The sequence below is a fragment of the Lepisma saccharinum genome, chromosome 20 (assembly GCF_977018435.1).
Source record: "Lepisma saccharinum chromosome 20, izLepSacc3.1, whole genome shotgun sequence".
In the NCBI taxonomy this organism is placed as follows: domain Eukaryota; kingdom Metazoa; phylum Arthropoda; class Insecta; order Zygentoma; family Lepismatidae; genus Lepisma; species Lepisma saccharinum.
Genome location: NC_139248.1, coordinates 35,715,247 through 35,732,056, shown reverse-complemented (window position 1 = coordinate 35,732,056; position 16,810 = coordinate 35,715,247). Strand labels below are relative to the sequence as shown.

The 16,810-nt window shown below is 38.0% G+C and overlaps 1 protein-coding gene across 1 annotated transcript in view; it reads left to right on the top strand.

Moving 5' to 3' along the window:
• Positions 1–10,641, top strand: part of LOC146003421 (chitin synthase chs-2-like) — a 191,233-nt gene extending 180,592 nt beyond the window's left edge. Inside the window, exons 20-23 of the mRNA XM_083141704.1 lie at positions 609–785; positions 1,874–2,035; positions 8,318–8,567; positions 10,344–10,641. Of these exons, the coding sequence (XP_082997830.1) occupies positions 609–785; positions 1,874–2,035; positions 8,318–8,567; positions 10,344–10,624 (870 nt within the window). The 3' untranslated portion in view covers positions 10,625–10,641. The remainder of the gene's footprint in view (positions 1–608; positions 786–1,873; positions 2,036–8,317; positions 8,568–10,343) is intronic.
• Positions 10,642–16,810: the final 6,169 nt, after the last annotated feature.

Sequence of the window (16,810 nt, the reverse complement as noted above, 5' to 3'; positions counted from 1 at the left end):
TTCAAAATGATTGGTACAACTTTACACAGTTATTATGACGTTAGTATTCATGATAGAAAATCAGACAAGGTATCAATATAAAGAAAAAATTGGAAGTTTTATTCCCAGTTAGCGGGCTTATTCTGCTTAGCCGATGCTCCACCAGTGTCGCAAAATGGCTACAGTAGAAGGCGTATTGTATATTGGAGCTATCGAGAACTGATTCAATCACAATGGTGCAAAGACATTTCCGCATGCGTTTCGGTAATAATGCATATGTTTCACCCTTCCGAAAGATTTTCCAAAGTTACAACTGCGAACTGTTAGAACCTTCGAAACCGTTGACAACGACTTGCTGTCTCGTGCATAGCAAGTACTTGATTATATTTTGGATCTTTTGGTTCCCATGTCGAATCTTTGTAATGTGAGTCATGTGAGTAAAACTTCGAAAGTTCTTCTTTATATTGATGCTTTTTCTGATTTTCTATCATAAATAGTAACGTCATAATAACTGTGTAAAGTTGCACCATTCGTTTTGAATGAACCTGTATTTTTTTACTGGTGTGTGTAAGTGGATGTTGATTGTTTATCTTAATCATTTTATTTTCCGTTCATCTCGTGCTGTGCAGTCAAAGGTGGCTGCTGAATTGCTTGACCTGCGAAACAAGGTCGTTTTCGCTTTCTTCATGATCAACTCGCTCTACATTTTGATTGTGTTCCTGCTGCAGCTGAATAAGGACTCCCTCTACGTGGAGTGGCCGATTCCTAAGATGATCAATGTCACACTCACGGATGAACCAGATGAGGTATTCTGTATTTCTTCTTTACAGTATCATATCAAATATACTTTTTTTAAAGTTGAGCGTCCCTAAAAGTAGCCACAGCTATGTTCTCAAGTTTCATGTGACACATCTTGGAAGAAAACTACTGAAAGGATGAGAAATTCCTGTCATAACATCATCACAACATTGTCACTAATTTCCTGCCTGCTAGACACATACCTTCGTGATTGCCCATATAAAAGTTACGTAAAATATACAACAATAGAAAACAAATTGGCAGTAAGAATTCGGATCTGAAAGCAAAATACAAGAAATAGCTGAAAATTCACGTTGTATGCCAATTGGTGTATCAACAAAAAATTCCTGAAAATTTACAAATATATTTTTCACTTTCGCATATGCTTGGATTTAAAAATTGCTAATGTTTTTGTTTAAAAAATAATAACATACAATATTTAATGTATGTATGAGTCGGTAAATTGACAAAATTGATGGTTGGTTGTTTTATTTAAATAAACTGTGATGGTTGAAAAGCGAGTTTTGTTACCTAACCAACTCCTGCAAGCCCAAACTTAAGTGACGAATCACATATCATTTTTTTCCCCTACTCCTAACCTGTTATGATCATGAAAACAAATATGTACACATATTACAAGTTATTTAGAAATAAATTCATTTGTTTAATTATGTGCTATGCAAAGCTACAAATTGTGACACTGCTTAAATGTAACACATGATGTTGATTAAGTTTGACAGATCCCAAAGAAAATTCTGTAACTGGTAAGCTCATAATGTGATCATTTGTACGTCATTGCTGCATATTTCTTTATTTCCGATTAATGTATGAACTAAAGTTATAGCAATGTTTCATAGTTATTTATTTCATCAGATTATTCTAAAACTGAAATACAGATGTATACATTTTATTATCTTGAGTTTATAGTTCCACACACAGTTGTATCATTTCAAAAACATGACAATTTATATTATATTTATTGAGATTGTGTACGTTGTTAGTTTGTATTTGCAATGGATTGTAGTACCGTATGTACAGCACGTATTGGTGGGATTTATGTGCTGACAATAAACTTTCTTTGTATTATTCTTTCCAGTTTGTAGAAGTCGAAGAGTACCTTCACATGGAGCCCATTGGCCTAGTTCTGGTCTTCTTCTTCACTCTTATAATCAGCATCCAGTTCGTGGCCATGCTCTTCCACAGAATAGGCACTCTCTCCCACATCCTGTCATCCACAGAAATTACCGGCCCTAGCAAGGTAGGGTCAAGCTCGTTTCTCTAGTGTCTTTTGCTCCTGTGTGTACAAAAGCAATTGAAACACGAACAAGTTCTGAATGTCAAGTTTAAGGAAAGTGACGTCAGATTACACGTCATATTTGTTCTCGAATTCGTGGTTACTGTTCAAGAATTTCTACATAGGAACGGTTCCATTTGTAACCAACTGTCGGCCAATTAGATCACATGCTATTGAAATCGATTATCGAAAGTAGCATCGAGTTGCAGAATGCCATTTATTTCTAGTCTGTTGTGAAGAGAAAAAGACGCGAAAAGTGTAGCATATGTTTGTGACTTAGGAGGGAAAAAAAAGAGAGAAGAGGTGGAACATTCTTGCCTGTATTTATTTATGCGGGTGTAGATATGGGAAAAACTGCTTAGCGGTAATCCCAAGTAAAATATAAATAAATAAATTTATTTATGCAACAAGGAATGAAGGACGCGAAAAGTGTAGCATATGTTTGTGACTTAGGAGATCAAATTTTTCACATCAGACAGACACTTGAAAAAAAGTGGGAATATAATCAAAATGTCCATCAGCTATTCATTGATTTCAAAAAAGCATATGATTCGGTCAAAAGAGATAAATTATATAATATATTAGTAGAGTTTGGAATACCTAAGAAGCTTGTTAGTATGATAAAAGTATGCACCAGTGAAACAGAAAGTAAAATTCGTGTGGGTATTAATGTGTCTGACAAATTTACAATTCATGATGGGTTAAAACAAGGAGATGCATTATCTCCATTGCTCTTTAATTTTGCCTTAGAATATGCAGTTAGGAAGGTAAAAGAAACTAACGAAGGACTAAAATTAAATGGTATGACTCAGTTGTTACCATATGCAGATGATGTAGACTTATTAGGGGATGATATAAATACAATTAAGAATAATGCTAAAATATTTTTCAAAACTGCTAAAGAGATAGGTTTGGAAGTTAACAAAGAGAAAACTAAATATATGCTTACAGGCCGAAACCAAGTGTTAGGAAATAATCAAAATCTAATTATTGATAACAACTCGTTTGAACCAGTTTCCAAATTCAAATACTTAGGAGTAATATTAACAAATGAAAATTATATTAAAGAGGAAATAAAAAGTAGGCTTAATTCAGGAAATGCATGTTACTTCTCTCTTCATAAACTTTTGTCTTCTCGTTTAATATCTAAGAAACTAAAAGTTAAAATATACAAAACAGTAATTTTGCCTGTAGTATTATATGGGTGTGAAACTTGGTCCCTTACATTGAAAGAGGAACATAAATTGAGAGTATTTGAAAATAAGATCCGTAGGAAAATATTTGGACCTAAAAGGGATGAGGAGACAGGTGAGTGGAGAAGGTTACATAATTTAGAACTACATAATTTGTATTCATGTTCAGATATTATTAGAATGATTAAATCAAGAAGACTTAGGTGGGCAGGCCATGTGGCACGAATGGGAGAGGAAAGAGAAGTTTACAGGATTCTTGTTGGGAAACCTGATGGTAAGAGACCTATAGGAAGGCCAAGACGAAGATGGAGGGACAACGTTGAGATGAACCTAAAGGAAATCGGTAGAGATGGAAAAGAGTATATAGATCTTCAAGATAGGGATAGATGGATGGCCTGTGTTGCTGCAGCCATGAACCTTCGGGTTTAAGAAGGCTAGAGAGTTAGAGAGTTAGTTAGTTTAACAAAGAATGAAGTATATTTCTACATGCGCGATGTGATAAAATATATTCGCTAGTCAACCGTAAAGTGCAATAGTTTGTGTTGATATTAAATTGTAGTTTAGATAAGGAAAATGAAAACCAACTACGTATATATATATATATATATCTGCAGAAATTAGATTTTATAAAATTAGTTCGTCATTATGTTCACGTTTTTCCAGTGTCTCAGAATTCATTTAGACTATAATACTGATAAAATAAATCTCACTTCTTTCGAATTTGTGATATAATCATTTGGCAAAAAGTTATTATCTTTGTTACGGCTAATCGCTGTCTATTTATTTCTTTTCGCGCAATCTTTTTGTAAAATGCGAACTTGTGGAATTGTTCTTTGATTTAGTGCCATTTTAGACGTTTAAAGATTTTCAATAAGAACGCTGTTCAACGACCTTCAATTGTCGATTTTGTTGAGTCATTTATCCTCTCTTTCAATGGCCATTTGATCGTGTACAGACAGCTTAAGAACATCTTGTGGAGTAGTTTCTGAATACTGTATATTGTTCATCTGTTTAAGCAAATGAATGCAGTGTGATGTGTATAATAATACGAAGAAGAAGAACGAATTTTCTTAAGCCGGTGAGAAATAAAATAATAAGTCATAACAGTTATTACTATACACAGTGCCACTTCCTTTGATAAGTTAATACTAATACCAGAACTCGAAATTCATAAAATCAAGGTTGATGGACTTTTGGTGCTTCATCTTTTGGTCATATTAATGATGACGTAATCAGCAGACAACGTAGCAGCATTGAGTCCAAACGAACTCGTCATTTCGTGTTTCTCTATGCGAAAGCATTGGGTATTTCCATCACAAGGGGTAACTTTTAAATATGTGACAGCAGAAATTTCCTACTTTGTTAATAAATTTTGGAACTTACCAGTCAACGTAGGATTTTGCCATGTTAAATGCGACACATCGAATCATTGGGATTAATGAAAACTCTTTGCGAGTGACAATGATAATATTTGGAAATGCTTTAACATGCATTTTGCTGTCTCTGTTCAATAAGATTGGAGCCTCTACAGTGCTTCAGTGCTGTCTCTGTTGTTTGGTCATATAGAGGAATTCACAACAAATAAGAAATTTCATGTAGTGCACTAGTGTTGAAATATATCTGTGATAGTCATGAATTTCAGACCATCCTAATTAAGATTGCTCTTGGCAAATACTGAGATTGTCAGACAACTAGAGCTTCCTCCAAGTGCTGTTGCTTTATGAAGCTGTGCAATTTCTGCTAAGAAACCTTAATAAAAGGGAGTAATAACAATAAATCTATTGTCAACAACAAAAAGATTGAGAATCATTCATATCCTAGAAACTACATACCTAAGAATGAACATTGTTACATACGAGTATTGTGTCAGTTTATGGTAGACAAACGGAGAGAAGATAGCGGGGTGTAGGAGAGGTAAGGAATCCACTGCGTTATATTGTTCGACAGCGGAAGAAGCACGTAGCTTGTATGGACGAGTCCAAATTATACTGGTAGCATTTCTAGCTGACGGCTGGCCTTCATGGCTCTTTGTTTCCCCCAGTCGTCTTCGGGAGAGGGGGTCTAGTTCGGTGGGTGACAGCAAACTCAGTAAGAAAAAGCTGTAGGGGTAACATCACTCTCTCCCGAAGCAAAGTTGCCAAGCGTAACTCTGTTTTTACCAGTTGCATACCGACCTGTGTGGTGGTCGTTCCGGAAACTTCATTCTGCAGGACCACGTGAGCAGTCGTACCATTAATCCCATTGATTTCTGGTGCTGATGATATCGTTGTCGGAGAACTCTTTCTCTTTACAGTACGTTTGGCAACATGTGGTGTATCCAACGCTCATTTGTTCAGTCCCACTTAGAGAGTTCGGTGCTTTGTGACTTGAAAATGCCCGATGTCAGTAGAAGAAAATTAAACTAATCGCTGATTCGCTGTTTCCCTGCCGCCAGATGGAAATGCTTTCAGTATACTAGCCAGCGGACGAAAGCAAGTCTATGCGCACGTAGTGACTCGAGAGAGCCCGACGAATGAATACGTGAGATGGAACGGGATTGCGTGGTGGGGAAAAGCGACTGCAGTTACCAGCCTTCGTTCCGCCCATTCGCTCTCTCCCCTTCTTGCGCAGCCTTGCTCCAGAGATTCCAGGGACAGAGTATAGAAAGAGAAAGTAGGTGGAAACAGGCCCGTATCCAGAATTTATTTGAGGGGGGGCGCAAGCCCGGAACTTTGGTTATAATATATATATATATATATATGTGTGTGTGTGTGTGTGTGTGTGTGTGTGTGTGTGTGTGTGTGTGTGTGTGTGTGTGTGGTGTGTGTGTGTGTGTGTGTGTCATGAAATATATATCAATTATTAAATATTTAATTAATATATATATATTTAAACTAGCAAATTAATTCCTTTAACGACTGGTTCAAAATGTCAAGAAATTAGAAGATGGGTGAAATGCTTTTAATAAGTGTTAGATATTATTTAATTATTGCTTTTTATTAAAATGTTAATTACATTTTCATACTTTTATTGTGCTATGTTTTTATAATGGTGTAAATCTATTAATGGTCTATCGAAAGGAAATATTTCCTTATCAGAGTTGTTGCTAGAGATTTCAGACCCCAGGACGAGAATGATTTTCGCACCCCCCTACCTAGATGTAGCTGGCAAACTTAGAGATTGTTGAAATTTTATTACTTACTCTTTTTCGCTGAATCCGATGAAAAGAAAACTTAGCATTCAAGAAATGTGGCTCGTAAAAGGACAGTGTGTGTTATTGTTCACATCTGCAAAATCGATTGCAAATTAAAGATAACTAGGTGGAGGGACAGAAAATTGATTGAGTTGGTGTTTTAAGTCCACTTTATGCACAGTGAGGCTAATTGGGACTGGACCTACAGTTTGAAGTAGGATCCGAACCACCATGTGTCTCCACCGGGTATCGAACCCGGGTCTCCTTGATTAGACTGCAACGACGCTAACACTGCGCCATCGGGAAGGCCCGGAGAGACAAAAAATGAGAAACTTTAAGAAGACATTAGTTTCCTACTAAAGTAACATGTAAATACAATATTTTGTTCCCGACGAAAGGAGGTGAGAAATGGAGGAGAAATGACAGGTCGGTCTAATTTATATGTTCCAGTGGCCTAGGGTGACAAAGACAACCACCTCCGCAGCCACGGCTCCATTTCTTACTAGTCCAATTTTAATATACCGTAATTTTAAAATCTTATATATGACTGTAGAAGTAAGGCCTCCCCGATGGCGCAGTGGTAGCGTCGGCGCCTTGTAATCAAGGGGTCCCGGGTTCGATACCCGGTGGAGGCACAAGTGGTTCGGATCCCACTTTAAACTGTAGGTCCAGTCCCGATTAGCCTCACTGTGCATAAAGTGGACTTAAAACACCAAATCAATCCAATCCAATGACTGTAGAAGTAAGTTTTTACCCCATGCAGTTATCAGCCCTAAAAAGAGAGAGAGAGAGAGAGAGAGAGAGATAGAACAAGAGATGTATGCAACATTCACACACAGGTTGACATCATTCTTTGTTATTCCTTCTTTGTATGTGTTTATGGTGTTATTCTTAGTAAAATATGTTTGAAGTCCAAACTAATTGCTTATCTTTCTTGTTATAACACAAATTCTTACCCTCGGAAAATTTTAATGGGGGGAAAATTTTAATATTACAAGATCGTTGGTGGGGAGATGAGAGACCTTCCCTTCCGCCATGGGAATTCGTTCCCTGAATGTGACCATCAACGCAATGGAATGATCATTATAATGAAGATCATGTCTGAATGTGAATTAACCACAAAAAGAGGACATTTTCTCATAAAGACTGCAGTCCAAAAAAGTCAAAAGAGGGAGTAATATGGTGAACGGTCCTGACCAAATTGAAAAATTTAGTAGCTTTGCATAAATTGTTATAAAACTAAAATTACTAAATATAGTAATAGACTGCTCTGTAGTCTGCCTCTCGCCAGAAACAACCTATTCATTTATACAAGAAGAAAATCGAAATTCTTGCAAAATCTTAAAAATTATCCATGTTATTTTTTAGGTTTGCATTAAATATTTCATGGCTTGAGGGGGGGCATGGTCTCCTTGCACCCCCCGGTACGAGCCTGGGTGGGAGCATGCGAGTAGGTCAGCATTCCGTCTATACGCGTTCATTTATTTTATTCATTTTCTTGTGCGTTTGATTCGAAATGGCTGTTTCAACTCCTAACAGACCATTGGGAAGTAGAGAAAGGACAATTAGATGAAACCTGCTTCCCCGTCTGCGTTCAATTTGCAGTCCTCGCCCCTACTTTGCCAGTGGACTCGTCCAGTTAGAGGATCCGCAATTGCGTCCATGATCGTGACTAATGCAGTAGGACTTGTAATCAATAGATTCAATGGCGTAACTAACCTTCTTCCCCTTAGAACCATAAGGAGACTAACTCTTACATTTCTATTATCTATTTCGGAAGCACTCCCAAGTGCATTTTCACTATTTAACCAGTAATGCAGAATAAAATAGATTTGATTATTGCGTAGATAAATCAATTCTATCTTCTTGGATTCTTTGCAGCAAGAAGAAACATCGAGCGACGACCTCCTGGACAAGCACGCCATCGACATCGCCAAGAACCTCCAGAGGCTGAGGGGCATCGACAGCGACAACGACAGCGAACTGAGCGTCTCAGAAACCAAGAGACCTTCCAGGCGACGGACGATATACAATCTGGAGAAGCAGATGCGGAGGAAAGACCCAATAGGCACTCTGGACGTTGCGTTCAAGAAGAGATTCTTCTCCATTGCAGCTGATATGGAAAATGAAGGTTAGTTCTATCTCTTGTAAACTTTATGCTGTTTTTTTTTCCCTTGCAATTTGTACTATGTATGGACCGATATGAAATGTTTACTGATGTCGATAGATAGATAGATTGATTGATTTGGTGTTCTAAGTCCACTTTATGCACTGTAAGTCTAAGGTTAATATTGACTGGACCTACAGATTAAAGGATGGTTGTTAAAGATCCAGGAATTTTAAATAAATTCAGTTCCGGTCCAGGAGAGAAAATCATCAAGCGTAAATGGGTTCTGGACCGTAAAGAACCTTTTTATCTGTAAAGTATTTCAATTCGGTCCAGGAACCTTTTTTCCGGATCAATTTTAATTCGGTCCAGAAAGCTTGTTCAATGAAACAATACGCAACTTGGCCCGAATTTAAACTGCGCGAGAGATAAGGTTCCGGTCCTGCATCGGAACCCAATAGAACCTATTAGAATTTATTTGTGCCTGCATCTTTAACAACCCTGGTTTAAAGTGGGATCCGAACCCCTATGTGCCTCCACCGGGTATCCAACCCGGGACCCCTGGATTACAAGGTAACGACGCTACCACTGCGCCATTGGGAAGGTCCCTGATGCCGATATAGAGCAGATAGTAAACTTATTGATAGGCATAGTCGATATTCTACGTATTCTACATAAAATTTCAAATGTACGTTATTTCATGTTCCTTCCCTACCACTTGCGACTAATTTCTACGAGGGTTGATGAATAATGATCAGACTAAACTGGCCAATAAGCAGTTGACTTTAGATCTCGCCATCTAAGTTCTCGGATTCGAGTCCCAGCCTTGGGATAGGTGTTCTTTGCGAGTGTTCCTTCAGTTTCATTTAGTCGTCACTCATCCTCATCGTCGAGATTAGCCAAAGTGGAAGAAAGGCCACGTTAAGTAACACAAAATTCAAATGCAGCTGAAATTAAAAGAGGTAGTATTGTTCTAGGAAATCTCCTTCAGTTCCATGGCCTTAGGTCATAGCGGAACGAGGGCATGTGTTCCAACACTGACACTGTGTCAGGTCCTATCTCCTTCCCTTGACGGCCCAAAGAACGCTTTCCTCGTCATCAAACCTTGTTCCGCGTATTGCGCTCTTCATTGTACCGAACAGATACAATACTGATGGGGGAAGATCCGGGATGTAGGGTGAATGACAGAGTACAGTCAAACCAAGTTTAGGGGTGTAAGGAGTGATCCTTCCACGTAGTACACCCTGGACTGCATTTTCTGACTAACGAGGCCCTGGCGTCTGGTTCTATGGCCAGTATAATCTTCGTAGGACTGTGTGTGTGTTGTCCTGTGTTTTGTTCTTGTTTGTGCTGAGTGTCGGTTTACAGTCTCAGCTTTTAACCCAGTGAGAATATTTTAGTCTCCGACATTACAGTTGCGTTCTTAGTTATATTTTGGATAAGATAAGGGGTTGGACCCCGTATCATGTGACGGATGCGAAATCGCCTAAGTGCTGACGCACCCAAAATTTTTAATTCAATCTATCAACCAATCAAACCAAGTATAGCAATCACCTCCATTGTTCTAGTGTTTGTGTTTCAGGTGCAACGGTTTAACTCGAATGCTTACATCAACACCTACCCCCCCCCCCCAAACACACACACACATACACAAACTCCAGAAGCGATTCCGGACAGTGCAACCTAACAGAGATCCCATGACAATGCGCGTCCGCATAACGATTCTTCGAAGAACAAAAATAATTGCAATATTCAAATGACTACAGTCTGAAACACGTCATCAAATATCTTTTCTTTCAGCATCCCCTGCTCTTCAGCGCCTCCGTATGCGCCAGCAGACCCTGAAGGCTCTTGAAGAACGCAAGAATTGGATGCTTCCCGGAGCAATGGATCATGGGACGGTGGGGAAACACAGGAAAAGCGTGAAGAACCTTTTCGAGTCGATCCACAGCGACAGCGTGGAGGAACCAGTAACTGTTAAAAGGACAACCTTCGACGACTTCCAATTTGATAGCGACTGCCGCCCGTGTGACGTTGACGACTGGGTCTCTGACGACAGCTTCAATACTTATGCGTGCTGAAGCAGTTCAATAGACACTCTACCACAATGTTCCGTTGCAATATTATTGGTTTCTGTGAAACTAACTGCACTTTCTGTACATATTAGTATGTAAAATAAACATTAGTGTCTACATCTTTATTGAATATTTCTTTCTTAGGCGTGTCACACTAAAGAAAATACAAAATACATTGCTGCAGTTTCTCTGTCTGTCGAAACATATATTACTGTTTTGTTTGAGTATAATTGTTTATTTGATTTTTTTTAAATTTCATTGTGCCGGAAATTGTCATTCACATTTCTTGCTTTCATGTATTAACTAATATTTTACAAATTCAAATGAAATTACATGTTCTAAAAATACAAGGAAAGAAATATGGACATACGCACAAGCATAAACACACAATCTGTCACCATATTTTGAATTCTCTTTGTCATAAATTTTCCCGCGTATTTCTTCTTTGCATGTTCATTAAGTGATATTATTATAAATTCAAATTTCAAGAAATACATGAAAACACGCACGCACATACGCACAAGGTGTCGACCATTAAACTATATACAGAGACGGACTGCTTTACGTCTCAAAAGTGAAGCCATTCTCTCGCTTACTTACGCCAGGGAACGCGGGAAGAAAAGCTGAAGCAGACGAACTTTTCTTTGGCGGAAAATGGATTTTTACGAAAGATTATTTCCGAAATAAATGCCATACTTTATGAGAAAACATTCCTGAGTACATTACCTGTATTCAGATACCACTTTCTATGCATATTCTTGTTACTTGTGAAAAAAACGTGTGTAAAATATATTTTAAAGGATAAAAAACGCTTAACATGTAAAAGTGATAACAAGAAGGGAAACTGAATAGAAACTGACTGTTGGAATGGGTTTTAAGGGGTGTGCTTTTACGTATTACTTGGCATGTATTTACTTGTGATTAACGAAATCTTTTTTTTACATAAAATATCATAATTATAGCATAAATAATGCATAATTACATTAAAAGTATCTAGAAAAGAAAGTGGGAAATTTCGAAACGTTTCCATTTCCTAGAGTATTTAATATACAATTTTCTACTGTATAATTACCAGTTATATTCAGAATGTCGATTTGAAGTAGAGTTTGCATGGAACAAATTTTAAATTTATTACTTGTCCTTTTCCTTTTTCAAAAACCTACTCTTGGGGAATTACTAAGAAAACGTTGATTCTTCCACAAATACACCAAATTTCTCTGATTTTTCTAGGATTTCCAGGCTGGTAGTCACCCTGATAACATGCTTTTGTGCTCAACATTAGTGCACAATTAACACTTTGAGGGGAAAAAAACCAACTGAATCACTGTCAACAAATCTCAAACAATATTCGAATATTCCACACATTTTCTTTCTTCCTGCGAGTCTTGCTAAAAAACAAACTTTGTATGGAAATTAGGCCATAATATCGAGGCACTTTTTTGTGTGCACTATTAAAATTTAGGAACTACTGCTTGACATGACAACAATATACACAAATTGCTCGTAAGCATGGCATGTAGATAAAAACTAATATTTTACAAGAAAAATCTATCCAGAGATTAATTATTTTAATTCGCTGTCTTACTTCTGATTACCTTCTCTCCATGACTCAATTAATGTCATATATTTATAAGTTATGAAAAATTCCAATTGGTTATCACAAAATGTAATTATTTGCGACAGTGTATGAAACACGTGGGTGCAAACTCATTCGAGAGCTTTCGCTATAACATTTAATTACCGTCATCAACTTCTAATAAATACATTTAGGCATAGTATACACATATTTTAAGAATGATACCGATAAAAAGTGGACCTCGGGCAATTATCTAAACGATTCTTACATCCAGACGCCGAACGCGACCGTACCATGTTGAACCCACTTAAGACTGGATAAATTGTTCGAGAAAACACATGTCAAGTATTAATGTAGCGAAGAAACACATAATAAGACATTCATTTATAGCCCTGAATGCATAAATATGGTTAAATTAGTAAATACACGTTAGCTTAAGGGATCATCACGTTTTCTTCCCGTCTTCCCTGGAGAAGCTAATCGCAAAAGTGCCTTCAGTTTTCGCAGCCGATCAGCGTTGCAGCGAGCGTTCCAGTTATATATAGTTGAATGGTGTCGACATACCACACCAACAAACTTTTACATAAAACTTTTCTAAACATTTTGCTGCATTTCGCCGACACAAGACTTCGGGAAAATGCATTTTCTATCCTGTATGTATGCAGCCATGTAGAATAAATTTATGGTCGCCATTGGTATTTTTTTTATTGTCGAACAATGTACTACGTAAAATCATTATGCTAACTGGCGCTATTAGGGTGAATTCCAAATTCTGAATCCACCCATATTCGGTGAATTTACACTAAGTATATTACATCAAATATATCAAAATAAGGAAAATTTATTGTGATTTGCCACACAAACTGCACATAGTGGAAGTAATTTTTGAGTCTGTGCATTGTTCGTTAAAAAAATACCAATGTCAACCATGAATATGTGCTGCTTTGTTGATATTCCTACATGATGGAGAGGGCTCGCAAGCATCGAATCGGCATCGACTTGCAATACGTTACTACGAAAACTTGTTACACTTTATGTTCTCTACACTGGGAAAGTTTGTGTATATTATATACGTAGACGCATTTTTTTTTTGGCTATATTTTGAACTCAACTGAACATGAACGTATGCCAAATCAGCGACGGCACACACACAAAACAAAGAAAGAAAGAAAGTGCAGAGGGTTTCTTTCCTATTTGAAATAGCCATCTTTGGTTACATGCAAAAGAAAGGATTCCGACATTTGTAACTTCAACGGCTGAAATTTGTCAACTACTGAGTTTAAACTGAAACTGATTGCAGATGTGAATTATTTCTGAAATTCGAAAAATATTGTAATGGAATGATAATTTGTTCGCTTTCTATTTCACAATAAGAAATGGCTAGGCATGGAGTAAATACTAGAATATACTTACTTAATTAAGTATTCATATTTTTCGAAACCCAAATATTTCTTTTTTGAATTTGTTTGGGTAGGAGTTTTCGGGTGTTCACTTGCCCACCCTGGCATTCTCATTGCACTATGCTCTCTCACCACACCTTGCCTTATCTGGTTCCCTATTTCAGCATAAATGGCAATAAAATCAACCCCACGAGACATCGCGTGTTGTTTTCCATGTTAGAAGTTTGATTGCTTAAGTGTTACTAAGTTTTGTATTCCTCTTTTCTCCCATGGACACCAGTTCCAAAAATAAATACAATACAATTGCTAAAACGTTTATTCTAATTTATTTTTTCTGAGTATTTATTTACTCAGCCTACATACATCAAACACATACACGGTATCATGTGCTTCTTGTCTATTTGTTTCACTCCTTCTGCGTGATTCAACTCGGGCAGGAGTGTAGAATATGTACCATCGGAACGCATTCGCAAAATCTCCCAAAGTTGATTAGATACAAGGGTCTGACTTCACAATCCTCTTTCATCTTTACTTCCAGCTGGTCTAGGGGAAAGTGATGCAGCTGGTGTATGACACCACGAGCTATGATAACGAGAGCGAGCACCCATGTTGCCACCAGCAGCACTCGAGGATGGTTGTCGTGGATGTAGACTTCAACTTCTAAGACAATTGCTGAGGCCAGAATAGACCCCAGCAGAAGATTTTCCTCCAACTCTCCTGCTCCAGCAGCTCCAGTGACAGGAGGAGGTTGGTGAGTTGATCTCGTATGATACAGAGTACGTACAGGTGCTGCTGTAACAACTGCAAACCAGATGGCTGACGAAAACGATGGTGTAGCCAACACATCGAAGCATCGTGCGTATGTAGAGAGCTTATTTATCCGGCAACTGCCGCAGAACAGGTTCCATGTAGTACAAAGGTATTCCACATACCAACAACAATGCAAGGCAAGTTACATCGAAGGCATCGCCGTCATGGTCATCTTCACCCACAGCAATTTCTCCAGCAGACTCTCGTTATGGGCATTTCTGGCAGTGCAAACTTCCGGTGAGCGAGAGATTACCTCTTCCTGGGTGATTGCTACATCAGACATCTTGGTCCCTGTTGACTGATAGAAGACGGTGTTCACCATCTCTTACCCAACATCATAAAGTTCCAAAAAACGCGACCATCACGAAGACCTCATTAGAAGGACTCGCCACCATATTGCATTCGCTAGCATAAGCCATGCGGTCGTCGAGGTCGTCAACTAAATGCTCAACACTCATTTCATCCGATTCGTCAGGTTCGTGGTCCTAGTCCACCGTGTAGGCTGTTTGGTCAAAGTATCGCCAAGCAGAAGACTCGCTGTTGCTCACTTATCTGAGGTAACTAAAAAATACCTGCACAGTAGAGTTGGGTTTAGAGCGGTACCTTGCTTTCATGGTGATATGTTTCATGTTACCTCACAATCGTTTTTCATTGTCACAACAATCAGCAAACGATATTTACGTTGTTAAGGATTCGACCAACAATAAAAGAAGTTTCATAGTAATGACACCAGGAGCAGAGATTAAGATGGACTTCTTGCGAACTAGGATCTCCAGCTGGGAATTGCTTGTTGGCGGTGTGAGCCACATAAACAAGACGACTACGCAGGCCCGTAGCCAGGGGATGCAAAGGGGGCCATGTCCCCCCCCCCCCTGGAGCCATGAAATATTTTGATGGAAACCTACAAGAATAACATGGATATTTTTTAAGATTTTCAAAGAATTTAGATTTTCTTCTTGTATAAATTAATGGGTTGTCTCTGGGGAGAGGCAGATTCCAGAAGTCTGCACTCTACTATAGAAATTTTAGTTTTATAACCATTTATAAGCTACTAAATGTTTCAATTTGGTTGGGACAGTTCACCATATTTACTCCTTGTTTTGACTTTTATCGAACTGCAGTCTTGATGAGAAAATATTATCTTTTTGTGGTTAATTCACATTCAGACATGTTCATCATTATAAGGATAATTTCATAGCGTTGGTGGTCACATTTCGGGTATGAATTCCCATGGCTCAAGGTGGATCTCCAACCTTCCCACCAACGATCTTGTTCTATTAAAATTTTCCGAGGGTAAGAGTTTTTGTGTTATAACGACAAAGATAAGCAATTAGTTTGGACTTCAAACATACTTTACTAAGAATAACATCATAAACACATACAAAGAAGGAATAACAAAGAATGATGTCAGCCTGTGTGTGAATGTTGCATGCATCTCTCTCTCTCTCTCCCTCTCTCTCTCTCTCTCTCTCTCTCTCTCTCTCTCTCTCTCTCTTCTTATGGCTGGTAACAGCACAGGTATAAACCATAGCATGTATAAACTATATGCAAGGTCTTTGAGAGTGAAAAGTGAAATGTTTAGTTAGTTTGCCACCAGATGGCTTTGATTTGGGAAAAGGGGCGTGGCTAAGAAATACCGGAGGTCGAAGGAAAGCGAGCCTCGTGTGCATAGAACCACAGATTAGATATAGGTTTTACAGATGGGAATGTTCCTATACCTCCCGTGGAAATCATTTGTCGTCTGCTAGCGTGCTTCTTCCGCCTGTCGCTGCAGCGCTAGTATCGCCGGGAGCGTGACGTCACATGCTTTCGTCATGCCGTTACCATGACAACGCACAGCATTCTCGGAACCACTGTTCGTCTGCTTTCGGAACCGCCGTTCGTCTGCTTTGAGTTTCCTTTTTCGTTTCGTTCAAAGAAATACTTCAATATTTTAAATTTTTTCACAAATGAATTAATTTTTATTAACTAATTAGAATGTCGTGAAAAGTAATAAGAATAATCTATTGTTTTCAATGAGTTCCTAAAGGAGCTACATTTTAAGGCAAAAACAAATAGCTAAATTTCTCCGAAAAATTCTGTTCATAATGCATATCAGATTTTCTTTTTCCTCACGAGAAACATTCTAGACGAAATAAATACTTCCACATACACCATGGTAAGAATTGCTATATTTCCCTTTTTGCCAATACAGGACACACTGAACAGGTACATAAAAACCAGTTACACTAACACACAGGTAATATATTTCATACATTCAAATTCACATTATTGAAATAATATATCATTTTATTAAATGTTAAGTATCCCCGAAACGCCTAATATTCCTTTATTTTTCACATTGGTACTTACGTATTCTGCATTCCTAAGCATTCTTGAAGGTGCCATTTCGTTTGTTTTTTTTTC